Source organism: Amphiprion ocellaris, chromosome 24, assembly GCF_022539595.1.
Source record: "Amphiprion ocellaris isolate individual 3 ecotype Okinawa chromosome 24, ASM2253959v1, whole genome shotgun sequence".
Classification (NCBI taxonomy): Eukaryota; Metazoa; Chordata; class Actinopteri; family Pomacentridae; genus Amphiprion; species Amphiprion ocellaris.
In genome coordinates, this window is record NC_072789.1 from 1,124,217 (window position 1) to 1,140,230 (window position 16,014).

At 38.5% G+C, this 16,014-nt stretch overlaps 2 protein-coding genes across 4 annotated transcripts in view; one reads left to right on the forward strand and one right to left on the reverse strand.

Annotated features, from left to right (window-relative positions):
- Positions 1 to 16,014, forward strand: part of LOC118471842 (potassium voltage-gated channel subfamily H member 7-like) — a 76,584-nt gene that overhangs the window by 39,412 nt on the left and 21,158 nt on the right. The gene's annotated exons all lie outside the window — the stretch shown is intronic.
- On the reverse strand, positions 8,729 to 13,080 carry LOC129348316 (uncharacterized). 3 transcript variants are annotated; one of them, XM_055008508.1, is made up of 15 exons: positions 12,205 to 13,080; positions 12,021 to 12,059; positions 10,711 to 11,860; positions 10,456 to 10,494; positions 10,236 to 10,368; positions 10,109 to 10,147; positions 9,990 to 10,028; positions 9,871 to 9,909; positions 9,744 to 9,782; positions 9,523 to 9,655; positions 9,405 to 9,443; positions 9,279 to 9,317; positions 9,152 to 9,190; positions 8,940 to 9,072; positions 8,729 to 8,859 (listed from the first exon to the last, which is right to left on the reverse strand). In XM_055008508.1, the coding sequence occupies exons 5-14, from the start codon at positions 10,272 to 10,274 to the stop codon at positions 8,972 to 8,974; spliced, it is 546 nt and encodes a 181-aa protein (XP_054864483.1). In that variant the 5' UTR covers positions 10,275 to 10,368; positions 10,456 to 10,494; positions 10,711 to 11,860; positions 12,021 to 12,059; positions 12,205 to 13,080; the 3' UTR covers positions 8,729 to 8,859; positions 8,940 to 8,971. The 3 variants fall into 3 exon arrangements, with proteins under 3 accessions (XP_054864483.1, XP_054864480.1, XP_054864482.1); XM_055008505.1 differs by lacking the exons at positions 12,021 to 12,059; positions 12,205 to 13,080 and having other exon boundaries at positions 9,279 to 9,443; positions 10,711 to 12,010; XM_055008507.1 differs by lacking the exons at positions 10,711 to 11,860; positions 12,021 to 12,059; positions 12,205 to 13,080 and having other exon boundaries at positions 9,279 to 9,443; positions 10,236 to 10,490.

Here is a 16,014-nt window from a genome sequence, read left to right on the forward strand (position 1 = left end):
CATAGTTGGCATGTTTGTTAGTGTTTTTGTAACTAAAACCCTGCTCATCTACAGTCTGCCTGGTGTCTCTTTGAAAGAAGCTGGGTTTTTTTGTTTTTTAAAAAAAATATTTTTTCGGCTTTATTTAGGCACAGTGAGCGAGAGACAGGAAACGGGGGAAAAGAGTTGGACAAGACATGCAGCAGCGTGCCGCGACCGGGTATCGAACCCGGGCCGCTGCGTCGGTGAACAACTCCCGTACATGGGTCGTACGCTTAACGTATTGAGCTATACGGAAGTCGGGTAAGAAGCCGTTTTTGAGTCAATTTGTCAGCGTAGTTTATGAATAAAACAAAACGTGGATCGTTATGATCATGCTTCGACTGTCAAACACGTTTGGTAATTTAGCACATGGCATTTCAACCTAAATAAATGCCTGATTGTCTGCGCCTGCCAGAAAATGTTCCCCCCCTCTATATTCCTCAGGTGATGTACTAACATCACGTGGTTTATTCTGCAGACATTTGTGATCATGCTTAGCAACACTTGTGAATTAGGACTAATTTCATTAATCTCAGCTAAAGTTATAGAGGGATACAAATTGTTTCAGCCTCGTTCACTGGACCTGCCAATGTATCCCCCCGCTGCAATGACAAGTCCAGTGAATGAGGCTGAAATAATTTGTATCCCTCTACAACTTTAGCTGTGATTGATGAAATCAGTCCTAATTCACAGGAGTTGCTAAGCATGATCACAAATGTCTGCAGAATCAACCACGTGATGTTAGTACATCACCTGAGGAATATAGAGGGGGGCGGGGGGGTACATTTTTTTGGCAGGCAGACAATCAGGCATTTATTTAGGTTGAAATGTCATGTGCTAAATTACCAAACATGTTTGACAGACATTTTGTTTTATTCATAAGCTATGCCGATTATGTAAATACAGAATTATAGCTCCACACTTCCGAATGCATGCACGCTGGGACTTTGATCGTTTGATGATGTTGGCATTTCCTTTCTTTCTTTTACACATCGAGAGACCGAGATCTGCAGTGGACGATTAAAGACGATGTCGTTGACATCCATAGAAGTGAGTTACATACAGTCATGGAAGCGATTTCTGTTTTGTGTTGTGCGTGTCATGTTTGCACTTTTTTCGGGTCACTTGCATGTCTAATTCTTGGCTTTGACACACTCTGTCCTAGTGGTGATTTCTGTTTTCCATCTGGGTCACGTTTGGACTTTATCCTGGTCACTTGTCTGTCTAATTCATCTGTTTGACACAAATTGAAGACATGGGCCTTTGATCGTTTGCTGATGTTGCAGTTTTCTTTCTTTTTCATGGCGAGAGACCGAGATCTGCATTGGACGACTAAAGACGACGTCGTCGACATCCATAGAGGTGAGTTACACACACTCATGTAGGCGATTTCTGTTGCGTGTGTCATGTTTGCACTTTTTTCGGGTTATTTGCATGTCTAATTCTTTGCTTTGACACAGTCTGTCCTCGAGGTGATGGCTGTTTTCCGTCTGGGTCACGTTTGGACTTTATCCTGGTCACTTGTCTGTCTAATTCATCTGTTTGACACAAATTGAAGACATGGGCCTTTGATCGTTTGATGATGTTGCAGTTTTCTTTCTTTTTCATGCCGAGAGACCGAGATCTGCAGTGGACGATTAAAGACACCGTCGTTGACATCCCTAGAGGTGAGTTGCACACATTGTCATGTAGGCGATTTCTGTTGTCTGTGTCACGTTTGGACTTTATCCTGGTCACTTTTTTTTGTCTAATTCATGGCTTTGACAGAAATTGAAGACATGGGACTTTGATCGTTTGCTGATGTTGCTATTTTCTTTCTTTTACATGCGGAGAGACCGAGATGCGCAGTGGACGATTAAAGAGGACGTTGACATCCATAGGGGTGAGTGATACACATTGACGGAAGCGATGGCTGTTTTGTGTCGTCTGTCATGTTTGCACTTTGTTCGGGTTCTTTGCATGTCTAACTCTTTGCTTTGACACACTCTGTCCTTGAGGTGTTGGCTGTTTTCCATCTGGGTCACGTTTGGACTTTATCCTGGTCACTTGTCTGCGTCATTCATGGCTTTGACACAAATTGAAGACATGGGACTTTGATCGTTTGCTGATGTAGCAGTTTTGTTTCTTTCTTTTACATGCCGAGAGACCGAGATCTGCAGTGGACGATTAAAGACACCGTCGTTGACATCTATAGAGGTGAGTTGCATACATTGTCATGTAGGCGATTTCTTTTGTCTGTGTCACGTTTGGACTTTATCCTGGTCAGTTGTCTATCTAATTCGTTTTGACACAAATGTAAGATATGGGACTTTGATTGTTTGCTAATGTAGCAGTTTTGTTTCTTTCTTTTACATGCGGAGAGACCGAGATGTGCAGTGGACGATTAAAGAGGACGTTGACATCCATAGAGGTGAGTCATACACATTGACGGAAGCGATGGCTGTTTTGTGTCGTCTGTGTCATGTTTGCACTTTGTTCGGGTTCTTTGCATGTCTAACTCTTTGCTTTGACACACTCTGTCCTTGAGGTGTTGGCCGTTTTCCATCTGGGTCACGTTTGGACTTAATCCTGGTCACTCGTCTGCGTCATTCATGGCTTTGACATAAATTGAAGACATGGGACTTTGATTGTTTGCTGATGTCGCCATATGTTTTGTTTCTTTTACATGCCGAGAGACGAGATGTGCAGTGGACGATTAAAGAGGACGTTGACATCCATAGAGGTGAGTCACACACATTGACGGAAGCGATGGCTGTTTTGTGTCGTCTGTGTCATGTTTGCACTTTGTTCGGGTTCTTTGCACGTGTAACTCTTTGCTTTGACACACTCTGTCCTTGAGGTGTTGGCTGTTTTCCATCTCGGTCACGTTTGGACTTAATGCTGGTCACTTGTCTGTGTCATTCATGGCTTTGACATAAATTGAAGACATGGGACTTTGATCGTTTGCTGATGTAGCAGTTTTGTTTCTTTCTTTTACATGCCGAGAGACTGAGATGTGCAGTGGACGATTAAAGACACCGTCGTTGCCATCCATAGAGGTGAGTCACAGACATTGATGGAACCGATGGCAGTTTTGTGTCGTCTGTGTCATGTTTGCACTTTGTTCGGGTTCTTTGCATGTCTAAGTCTTTGCTTTGACACACTCTGTCCTTGAGGTGTTGGCTGGTTTCCATCTGGGTCACGTTTGGACTTAATGCAGATTACTCGTCTGCGTCATTCATGGCTTTGACATAAATTGAAGACATGGGACTTTGATTGTTTGCTGATGTCGCCATTTTCTTTGTTTTACATGCCGAGAGACCGAGATGTGCAGTGGACGATTAAAGACGATGTTGACATCCATAGAGGTGAGTCACACACATTGATGGAAGCGATGGCTGTTTTGTGTCATGTTTGCACTTTGTTCGGGTTCTTTGCATGTTTAACTCTTTGCTTTGACATTCTCTGTCCTTGAGGTGTTGGCTGTTTTCCATCTGGGTCACGTTTGGACTTTATCTTGGTCACTTGTATGTGTCATTCATGGCTTTGATATAAATTGAAGACATGGGACTTTGATTATTTGCTGATGTTGCCATTTTCTTTGTTTTACATGCCGAGAGACCGAGATGTGCAGTGGACGATTAAAGACGACGTTGACATCCATAGAGGTGAGTCACACACATTGACGGAAGCGATGGCCGTTTTGTGTTGTCTGTGTCATGTTTGCACTTTGTTCGGGTTCTTTACATGTGTAACTCTTTGCTTTGACACACTCTGTCCTTGAGGTGTTGGCTGTTTTCCATCTGGGTCATGTTTGGACTTTATCCTGGTCACTTGTCTGCGTCATTCATGGGTTTGACATAAATTGAAGACATGGGACTTTGATTGTTTGCTGATGTCGCCATATGTTTTGTTTCTTTTACATGCCGAGAGACGAGATCTGCAGTGGACGATTAAAGACGACGTAGACATCCATAGAGGTGAGTTAAACACACTCATGGAGGAGATGGCTGTTGTATTTCTGCTTCATGTTTGCACTGTTTTCCGGTGACTTGCATTTCTGCTTTAGTGCTTTCCACTTTGCTGTTTTCTCACACTTAGCTATTTTCACACTATGTTCTTTTCTCACACTTTGCTAGTTTTCATATTTTCTCACACTTTGTTCTTTTTCATCTTTCCTATTACTTTGGTATTTTCTCAATTAGTTCATTTTCCTATTACTTTGCTATTTTCAGAATTTGTTCTTTTTCCTCTTTACTCTTACTTTGCCATTTTCACACTGTTCTTTTTCATACTTTGTTCTTTTTCCTCTTTCGTCTTCCTTTGGTATTTTCACACTTTGCTCTTTTCTCACACTTTGTTCTTTTTCCTCTTTCCTCACACTTTGTTCTTTTTTCCTCTTTTCTCACACTGTTCTTTTTCGTCTTTTGTTACACTTTGTTCTTTTTACTTTCCTCACACTTTGCTCTTTTCTCACAATTTGCTATTTTCTAACACTTAGCTATTTTCACAATTTGTTCTTTTTCCTATTACTTTGCTATTCTTACACTTTGTTCTTTTTCCTCTTTTTTTCACACTTTGTTCTTTTTCTTTGTTCTTTCCTTCAACTTTCTTGTTTTTAATCTTCTGGTTTTTTTCTTACACTTAGTCTTTTTTTCCTCTATACCCTTTTCTCTCACACTTAGTCTTTTTTTCCTCTATCCCCTTTTCTCTCACACTTAGTCTTTTTTTCCTCTATCCTCTTTTCTCTCACACTTAGTCTTTTTTTCCTCTATCCCCTTTTCTCTCACACTTTGTCTTTTTTCCCTCTCACACTTAGTCTTTTTTTCCTCTATCCCCTTTTCTCTCACACTTAGTCTTTTTTTCCTCTCACACTTAGTCTTTTTTTCCTCTATCCCCTTTTCTCTCACACTTAGTCTTTTTTCCCTCTCACACTTAGTCTTTTTTTCCTCTATCCCCTTTTCTCTCACACTTAGTCTTTTTTCCTCTATCCTTTTTCTCTCACACTTAGTCTTTTTTCCTCTCACACTTAGTCTTTTTTCCTCTCACACTTAGTCTTTTTTTCCTCTCACACTTAGTCTTTTTTTCCTCTATCCCCTTTTCTCTCACACTTAGTCTTTTTTCCTCTATCCCCTTTTTTCTCACACTTAGTCTTTTTTTCCTCTATCCCCTTTTTTCTCACACTTAGTCTTTTTTCCTCTATCCCCTTTTCTCTCACACTTAGTCTTTTTTTCCTCTATCCTCTTTTCTCTCACACTTAGTCTTTTTTCCTCTCACACTTAGTCTTTTTTCCTCTATCCTCTTTTCTCTCACACTTAGTCTTTTTTCCTCTCACACTTAGTCTTTTTTCCTCTATCCCCTTTTCTCTCACACTTAGTCTTTTTTTCCTCTCACACTTAGTCTTTTTTCCTCTCACACTTAGTCTTTTTTCCTCTCACACTTAGTCTTTTTTTCCTCTCACACTTAGTCTTTTTTTTCTCTATCCCCTTTTCTCTCACACTTAGTCTTTTTTTCCTCTATCCTCTTTTCTCTCACACTTAGTCTTTTTTTCCTCTATCCCCTTTTCTCTCACACTTAGTCTTTTTTCCCTCTCACACTTAGTCTTTTTTTCCTCTCACACTTAGTCTTTTTTTTCTCTATCCCCTTTTCTCTCACACTTAGTCTTTTTTTCCTCTATCCTCTTTTCTCTCACACTTAGTCTTTTTTTCCTCTATCCCCTTTTCTCTCACACTTAGTCTTTTTTTCCTCTATCCCCTTTTCTCTCACACTTAGTCTTTTTTTCCTCTCACACTTAGTCTTTTTTCCTCTCACACTTAGTCTTTTTTCCTCTCACACTTAGTCTTTTTTTCCTCTATCCCCTTTTCTCTCACTTAGTCTTTTTTCCTCTATCCCCTTTTTTCTCACACTTAGTCTTTTTTTCCTCTCACACTTAGTCTTTTTTCCTCTCACACTTATTCTTTTTTCCTCTATCCCCTTTTTTCTCACACTTAGTCTTTTTTCCTCTATCCCCTTTTCTCTCACACTTAGTCTTTTTTTCCTCTCACACTTAGTCTTTTTTCCTCTCACACTTAGTCTTTTTTCCTCTCACACTTAGTCTTTTTTTCCTCTGTCCCCTTTTCTCTCACACTTAGTCTTTTTTTCCTCTATCCCCTTTTCTCTCACACTTAGTTTTTTTTTCCTCTCACACTTAGTCTTTTTTTCCTCTGTCCCCTTTTCTCTCACACTTAGTCTTTTTTTCCTCTCACACTTAGTCTTTTTTCCTCTCTCACTTAGTCTTTTTTCCTCTATCCCCTTTTCTCTCACACTTAGTCTTTTTTTCCTCTCACACTTAGTCTTTTTTCCTCTCACACTTAGTCTTTTTTTCCTCTCACACTTAGTCTTTTTTTCCTCTATCCCCTTTTCTCTCACTTAGTCTTTTTTCCTCTATCCCCTTTTTTCTCACACTTAGTCTTTTTTTCCTCTCACACTTAGTCTTTTTTCCTCTATCCTCTTTCCTCACACTTTGTTCTTTCCTTAAACTTTCTTCTTTTTCCTCTCTTCTCTCTTTGCTTTTTTCTCACACTTTACTCTTTTCCTCTTTCCTACTTTTCTCTCTCTTCACACTTTCCTCTTTGTTTTTCAGAAAAATTGACGACAATGCAGTTTGGACTCTTTTTTTTTTTTTTTTTTTTTTTTATTTAGGTGAAATTCCATTAAGAAGAAGAAGAAGAAGAAGAAGAAGAAGAAGAAGAAGAAGAAGAAGAAGAAGAAGAAGAAGAAGAAGAAGAAGAAGAAGAAGAAGAAGAAGAAGAAGAAGAAGAAGAAGAAGAAGAAGAAGAAGAAGAAGAAGAAGAAGAAGAAGAAGAAGAAGAAGAAGAAGAAGAAGAAGAAGAAGAAGAAGAAGAAGAAGAAGAAGAAGAAGAAGAAGAAGAAGCTCTGCTTCTACGGCAAATCTCTGACACCATGCATAACGTTTTCTTGTTGCAACTCATCTCTGTGAACCTCCTGAAACAAATAAAAGACACATATGAGTAAATGATCAAAGTCCAATGTCTTCAATGTGTCACAAAGCAATCAATCAAACATACAAGTGATCAAAACAAGTCACCGCAATAAAGAGACACACAAAACACTCATCACCTACGTGACACTGTGCATGTTTGTAACTCACCTCTCCTCTCTGGACGTCCACCACTTGATCTCTCAGCATCTGAAACAATCAAACACAATAAACACATGAGTAAAAGAACAAAGTCTACTGTTTACAATGACTGACAATGTGTATGTTTCTAACTCACCTCTCCTCTCTGGACGTCCACCACTTGATCTCTCAGGATCTGAAACATCAAACACAAGAAACACATAAGTAAAGCAACAAAGTCTACTGTCTACAATGACTGACAATGTGCATGTTTCTAACTCACCTCTCCTCTCTGGACGTCCACCACTTGATCTCTCAGGATCTGAAACAATCAAACACAATAAACACATGAGTAAAGCAACAAAGTCTACTGTCTACAATGACTGACAATGTGCATGTTTCTAACTCACCTCTCCTCTCTGGACGTCCACCACTTGATCTCTCAGCATCTGAAACAATCAAACACAAGAAACACATGAGTAAAAGAACAAAGTCTACTGTCCACAATGATTGACAATGTGCATGTTTCTAACTCACCTCTCCTCTCTGGACGTCCACCACTTGATCTCTCAGCATCTGAAACAATCAAACACAAGAAACACATGAGTAAAAGAACAAAGTCTACTGTCCACAATGATTGACAATGTGCATGTTTCTAACTCACCTCTGCTCTCTGGACGTCCACCACTTGATCTCTCAGGATCTGAAACAATCAAACACAATAAACACATGAGTAAAAGAACAAAGTCTACTGTCTGCAATGTGTGACAATGTCTAACTCACCTCTCCTCTATGGACGTCCACCGCTTGGTCTCTCAGGATCTGAAACAATCAAACACAATAAACACATGAGTAAAAGAACAAAGTCTACTGTCTGCAATGTGTGACAATGTCTAACTCACCTCTCCTCTCTGGACGTCCACCGCTTGATCTCTCAGAATCTGAAACAATCAAACACAATAAACACATAAGTAAAGCAACAAAGTCTACTGTCTACAATGACTGACAATGTGCATGTTTCTAACTCACCTCTTCTCTCTGGACGTCCACCACTTGGTCTCTCAGCATATGAAACAAACAAACACATGAATGAAGCAGCAATGTGTGACAATGTGTAACTCACCTCTGCTCTCTGGACGTCCAGCACTTGATCTCTCAGGATCTGAAACAATCAAACACAAGAAACACATGAGTAAAAGAACAAAGTCTACTGTCTACAATGTGTGACAATGTCTAACTCACCTCTCCTCTATGGACGTCCACCGCTTGGTCTCTCAGGATCTGAAACAATCAAACACAATAAACACATGAGTAAAAGAACAAAGTCTACTGTCTGCAATGTGTGACAATGTCTAACTCACCTCTCCTCTATGAACGTCCACCGCTTGGTCTCTCAGGATCTGAAACATCAAACACAAGAAACACATAAGTAAAGCAACAAAGTCTACTGTCTGCAATGTGTGACAATGTCTAACTCACCTCTCCTCTCTGGACGTCCACCACTTGATCTCTCAGGATCTGAAACAATCAAACACAATAAACACATAAGTAAAGCAACAAAGTCTACTGTTTACAATGACTGACAATGTGCATGTTTCTAACTCACCTCTTCTCTCTGGACGTCCACCACTTGGTCTCTCAGCATATGAAACAAACAAACACATGAATGAAGCAGCAATGTGTGACAATGTGTAACTCACCTCTGCTCTCTGGACGTCCAGCACTTGATCTCTCAGGATCTGAAACAATCAAACACAAGAAACACATGAGTAAAAGAACAAAGTCTACTGTCTACAATGTGTGACAATGTCTAACTCACCTCTCCTCTCTGGACGTCCACCGCTTGGTCTCTCAGCATCTGAAACAATCAAACACATGAATAAAGCAGCAATGTGTGACAATGTTTAACTCACCTCTCCTCTCTGGACGTCCACCACTTGATCTCTCAGGATCTGAAACATCAAACACAAGAAACACATAAGTAAAGCAACAAAGTCTACTGTCTGCAATGTGTGACAATGTCTAACTCACCTCTCCTCTCTGGACGTCCACCACTTGATCTCTCAGGATCTGAAACAATCAAACACAATAAACACATAAGTAAAGCAACAAAGTCTACTGTCTACAATGACTGACAATGTGCATGTTTCTAACTCACCTCTCCTCTCTGGACGTCCACCACTTGGTCTCTCAGGATCTGAAACATCAAACACAAGAAACACATAAGTAAAGCAAAAAAGTCTACTGCCTACAATGACTGACAATGTGCATGTTTCTAACTCACCTCTCCTCTCTGGACGTCCACCACTTGTTCTCTCAGGATCTGAAACATCAAACACAAGAAACACATAAGTAAAGCAACAAAGTCTACTGTCTGCAATGTGTGACAATGTCTAACTCACCTCTCCTCTCTGGACGTCCACCACTTGGTCTCTCAGCATCTGAAACAATCAAACACATGAATAAAGCAGCAATGTGTGACAATGTGTAACTCACCTCTGCTCTCTGGACGTCCACCGCTTGGTCTCTCAGCATCTGAAACAAACAAACACAAGAAACACGTTAGTAAAAGAACAAAGTCTACTGTCTGCAATGACTGAATATGTGCATGTTTCTAACTCACCTCTCCTCTCTGGACGTCCATCACTTGGTCTCTCAGGATCTGAAACAATCAAACACAAGAAACACATAAGTAAAGCAAAAAAGTCTACTGTCTACAATGACTGACAATGTGCATGTTTCTAACTCACCTCTCCTCTCTGGACGTCCACCACTTGATCTCTCAGGATCTGAAACAATCAAACACAATAAACACATAAGTAAAAGAACAAAGTCTACTGTCTGCAATGTGTGACAATGTCTAACTCACCTCTCCTCTATGGACGTCCACCACTTGATCTCTCAGGACCTGAAACAATCAAACACAAGAAACACATGAGTAAAAGAACAAAGTCTACTGTCTACAATGTGTGACAATGTCTAACTCACCTCTCCTCTCTGGACGTCCACCACTTGATCTCTCAGGATCTGAAACAATCAAACACAATAAACACATGAGTAAAGCAACAAAGTCTACTGTCTACAATGACTGACAATGTGCATGTTTCTAACTCACCTCTCCTCTCTGGACGTCCACCACTTGGTCTCTCAGCATCTGAAACAATCAAACACATGAATAAAGCAGCAATGTGTGACAATGTGTAACTCACCTCTCCTCTCTGGACGTCCACCACTTGATCTCTCAGGATCTGAAACATCAAACACAAGAAACACATAAGTAAAGCAACAAAGTCTACAGTCTACAATGACTGAATATGTGCATGTTTCTAACTCACCTCTCCTCTCTGGACGTCCACCACTTGATCTCTCAGGATCTGAAACAATCAAAACACAATAAACACATAAGTAAAGCAACAAAGTCTACTGTCTACAATGACTGACAATGTGCATGTTTCTAACTCACCTCTCCTCTCTGGACGTCCACCACTTGATCTCTCAGGATCTGAAACAATCAAACACAATAAACACATAAGTAAAGCAACAAAGTCTACTGTCTACAATGACTGACAATGTGCATGTTTCTAACTCACCTCTGCTCTCTGGACGTCCACCACTTGGCTTCTCAGCATCTGAAAAAAACAAACACATGAATAAAGCAGCAATGTGTGACAATGTCTAACTCACCTCTCCTCTATGAACGTCCACCGCTTGATCTCTCAGCATCTGAAACAATCAAACACAAGAGTAAAGCAGCACTTTGTTCTTTTTCCTCTTTCCTCACTCTTTCCTTAGTCTTTTTTCCTCTCACACTTAGTCTTTTTTTCCTCTCACACTTAGTCTTTTTTTCCTCTATCCCCTTTTCTCTCACTTAGTCTTTTTTCCTCTATCCCCTTTTTTCTCACACTTAGTCTTTTTTTCCTCTATCCCCTTTTCTCTCACACTTAGTCTTTTTTTCCTCTATCCCCTTTTCTCTCACACTTAGTCTTTTTTTCCTCTATCCCCTTTTCTCTCACACTTAGTCTTTTTTTCCTCTATCCCCTTTCTCTCACACTTAGTCTTTTTTCCTCTATCCTCTTTCCTCACACTTTGTTCTTTTTCTCTTTGTTCTTTCCTTAAACTTTCTTCTTTTTCCTCTCTTCTCTCTTTGCTTTTTTCTCACACTTTACTCTTTTCCTCTTTCCTACTTTTCTCTCTCTTCACACTTTCCTCTTTGTTTTTCAGAAAAATTGACGACAATGCAGTTTGGACTCTTTTTTTTTTTTTTTTTTTTTATTTAGGTGAAATTCCATTAAGAAGAAGAAGAAGAAGAAGAAGAAGAAGAAGAAGAAGAAGAAGAAGAAGAAGAAGAAGAAGAAGAAGAAGAAGAAGAAGAAGAAGAAGAAGAAGAAGAAGAAGAAGAAGAAGAAGAAGAAGAAGAAGAAGAAGAAGAAGAAGAAGAAGAAGAAGAAGAAGAAGAAGAAGAAGCTCTGCTTCTACGGCAAATCTCTGACACCATGCATAACGTTTTCTTGTTGCAACTCATCTCTGTGAACCTCCTGAAACAAATAAAAGACACATATGAGTAAATGATCAAAGTCCAATGTCTTCAATGTGTCACAAAGCAATCAATCAAACATACAAGTGATCAAAACAAGTCACCGCAATAAAGAGACACACAAAACACTCATCACCTACGTGACACTGTGCATGTTTGTAACTCACCTCTCCTCTCTGGACGTCCACCACTTGATCTCTCAGCATCTGAAATAAACAAACGCAGGAAGCACATAAGTAAATCAACAAAGTCTACTGTCTAAAATGTGCATGTTTCTAACTCTAACATCTGAAATAAACAAACACAATAAACACATGAGTAAAAGAACAAAGTCTACTGTCTGCAATGTGCATGTTTCTAACTCACCTCTCCTCTCTGGACGTCCACCTCTTGATCTCTCAGCATCTGAAATAAACAAACACAAGAGTAAAACAGCAATGTGTGACAATGTGCATGTTTCTAACTCTAACATCTGAAATAAACAAACACAATAAACACATGAGTAAAAGAACAAAGTCTACTGTCTGCAATGTGCATGTTTCTAACTCACCTCTCCTCTCTGGACGTCCACCACTTGATCTCTCAGCATCTGAAATAAACAAACACAATAAACACATGAGTAAAAGAACAAAGTCTACTGTCTACAATGACTGACAATGTGCATGTTTCTAACTCTAACATCTGAAATAAACAAACACAATAAACACATGAGTAAAAGAACAAAGTCTACTGTCTGCAATGTGCAACTCACCTCTGCTCTCTGGGTTAGGGTGTCACCAAAATCACAGGAGCCTTCAGTTGTCTCCTGCTGCTCATACTAAAACTCTTGGTTTGAAACTAAATCAAAAAATCTGAATTTAAAGAATTTTTCATTATCTTAGAATTGTTTTATTAGTAATAAATTAAATAACTTCACTCTTATATATTGTAGTGTCACCAAAATCATTGAAGCCTTCAATAATCTCCTGCTGGTCATACTACAACTCTTGGTTTGAAACTAAATGAAAAAATCTCAATTTTCAGAAATTTTCATGATTTTAATATTCTTTTATTTGTAATAAAATTCAATAACTTCCCTCTTGTTTACTTTAGCGTCACCAAAATCATTAAAGCCTTCAATTTTCTCCTGCTGGTCATACTACAACTCTTGGTTTGAAACTAAATCAAAAAATCTGAATTTTAAGATATTTTTGTTATTTTAGTATTGTTTGATTAGTAATAAATTCAATAACTTCACTCTTGTTTACTTTAGCGTCACCAAAATCATTGAAGCCTTCAATTGTCTCCTGCTGGTCATACTACAACTCTTGGTTTGAAACTAAATCAAAAAATCTGAATTTTAAGATATTTTTGTTATTTTAGTATTGTTTGATTAGTAATAAATTCAATAACTTCACTCTTGTTTACTTTAGCGTCACCAAAATCATCGAAGCCTTCAATTGTCTCCTGCTGGTCATACTACAACTCTTGGTTTGATACTAAATAAAAAATCTGAATTTTAAGAAATTTTCATTATCTTAGTATGTTTTATTAGTAATAAATTCAATAACTTCACTCTTGTTTACTGTAGTGTCACCAAAATCATTGAAGCCTTCAATTGTCTCCTGCTGGTCATACTACAACTCTTGGTTTGAAACTAAATCAAAAAATCTGAATTTTAAGGAATTTTCATGATTTTAATATTCTTTTATTTGCAATAAAATTCAATAACTTCACTCTTGTTTACTGCAGTGTCACCAAAATCATTGAAGCCTTCAATTGTCTCCTGCTGGTCATACTACAACTCTGGGTTTGACACTAAATACAAAATCTGAATTTTAAGATATTTTCGTTATTTTAGTATTTTTTGATTAGTAATAAATTCAATAACTTCACTCTTGTTTACTGCAGTGTCACCAAAATCACTGGAGCCTTCAATTGTCTCCTGCTGGTCATACTACAACTCTTGGTTTGATATTAAAGTCTACTGTGTGCAATGTGTCACAGTGTGTAACTCACCTCTATGGATGTCGACAACTTGGTCTTTAATCGTCCACCGCAGACATTGGCTCTCTCAGCATGTAAAACAAGAAAAGAAAACAGAAAGATAAGCAAATGATCAAAGTCTGGAGAAGAAGAAGAAGCTAGTTTGTTCTTCGCTGTGTCTGTGTCAGCCTGCCAGTCAATAAAGCCCTACTCTTGCCTGTTTCAACAAATCCACAGCTTTACCTGTCAAACAACATTGCCTGCTGTGATGACAATGCCACCATCCCTCCTCTCTCCTGCAGGAAACCCTAACACGCTTCAGCTGCTGCTTCCTTCTCCACCGCTACACACCCTAAAATAAAAAACAGACGCATGACTACAATTATTTCTCTGCTGTATAAATGGTTTTAAATACAACAGCTGGACATGGCTTCTAGCTGTTTAAGATGATTTACCACAAAACACAATAACATGACTGTCTGACGTAAGCTACAGAAAGCTTTCTACAGTAGCTTTTAAACCCACAATTTGATTACAAGGATATATTAAACATGAAACAATTTCTGATGCTGCTGTTAGAGGATGTGAGCTGGATTAGAAAAGAAAATGTGTAAGTGCTGCCCTCGTGTGGCTTTCAGCTGAAACCAACCTGCACTTCAAAAGAATTTTCCTACATTGAAGCAAATAAGATGCATTTCATTTTGCACAGAGGAACCTATTATTTGCACAACTTCTGTAATAAGTTTACAATCCTAAAATGACCCAGGTCTTATTTGGAGAACAATTTTCGGTCACTTAAAAGTTCAACTATTAAAGCACAACTTGCCTTAAACTGACTCCAACATTTAAGAAATCTCATGTCTTCAGTGATGGCATGAAAAGTGTCCTGTAAAATGTACAGTTTTTAAAGGCTAAAAATACTGTATCAAATGTACATAATACTGCTGTGTATAATGCTTGACTGTGAATGCTGTAATGTCCCATCTAAATGTGTAAATTTAACTGAGAATAATGTAATTTCACATTTCATTTACAGTGTTTTTTAGGTTTTAGCAGTGCTATTGCTAATAGTTGAATTCGACCTATCAGTAGTGTCACGCAGCATCGGGATACTTTTAGAATAGTTCTGTTTTTGTACTTATTTCAGAGCAAACATGCCCCCAGAAATGGTTAAAATTGAAGGCTTTAAAGCCTCTATCAGGATTTATATCTATTTTATGCCAGTTTTCCTGTCTTTGCTGATGCTGCACTGAATGTTTCACAGTTTAAGGTTCACTTTGTCTAAAATCACATCTTAGATTACATGAATGTCTGCTTGTTCAATAACCTGCCAGAAAACAGACCTGTTCAAGGAACACTTTTCACTTTACTCCTGTACTTTTCTTCCCTGACCACATGTGTTTTGACACATTCTGCTCAGTAAAGAGATAGACCACAATTTAACATGTCATATTGTTCCTTTAACGTCAGGGGGAAAAAAAGTAACTGCAACTGTGCAATAGACTTAAGCAATGAAGGCAAACATCACTCACCTTGTGAATCACTGCAGATGCTGCTTTAAATGAAATGCTGACATCTATATAGTCCAAATGTCCATAGAATCTGTGAAGACAGAAGCAAAAAAAAGTCCTCATGAAACAGAAATTACAACTCAGGAATGATGATGTGGCTCAGATAAAAGAAAACAAGATAGAAAATCCAAACATATCACCTGCGGATTCAACCCCAAACAGGAAAAACTCTAGAATGTGTGAGTGAAATTACAGAAAACTGAAGCTACTGTGATGTCAGTGGTGGTTCAGATGCAGGAATTCTGAGTTTTTGTTTGTTTTATGAGCTCTTTAGCTTTTGGTGTGCTGAGCTGTATGTCTGAGGACTTTACTGAAGAAAAATGAAAACATGCACAGAATAAATAACGTTGAAAGACTTTTCTTTGATGTGTTTTTGTTTAACTACCTGATGAAGTTCAGTATGTCGCCCAAAATGTCACAAAAACATCAGTTTAGTATGTCGTCCAAAAAATTATCAAAACGTCACAGCTTAGTATGTTGTCCAAAATATGACAAAAATGTCATAGTTTAGTATGTCATCCAATTACTAAACTCTGCCAATTTTGTGACATTTTGGACGACATACTAAACTGTGATGTTTTTGTCATATTTTGGACGACATACTAAACTGATGTTTTTGTGACATTTTGGGCGACATACTAAACTATGACATTTTTGTGACATTTTGGATGACATACTAAATTATGACGTTTTTGTCATATTTAGGTCGACATACTATGACATTTTTGTGACTTTTTGGGCGACATACTAAACTATGATGTTTTTGTGACATTTTGGACGACATACTAAACTGATGTTTTTGTCATATTTAGGTCGACATACTA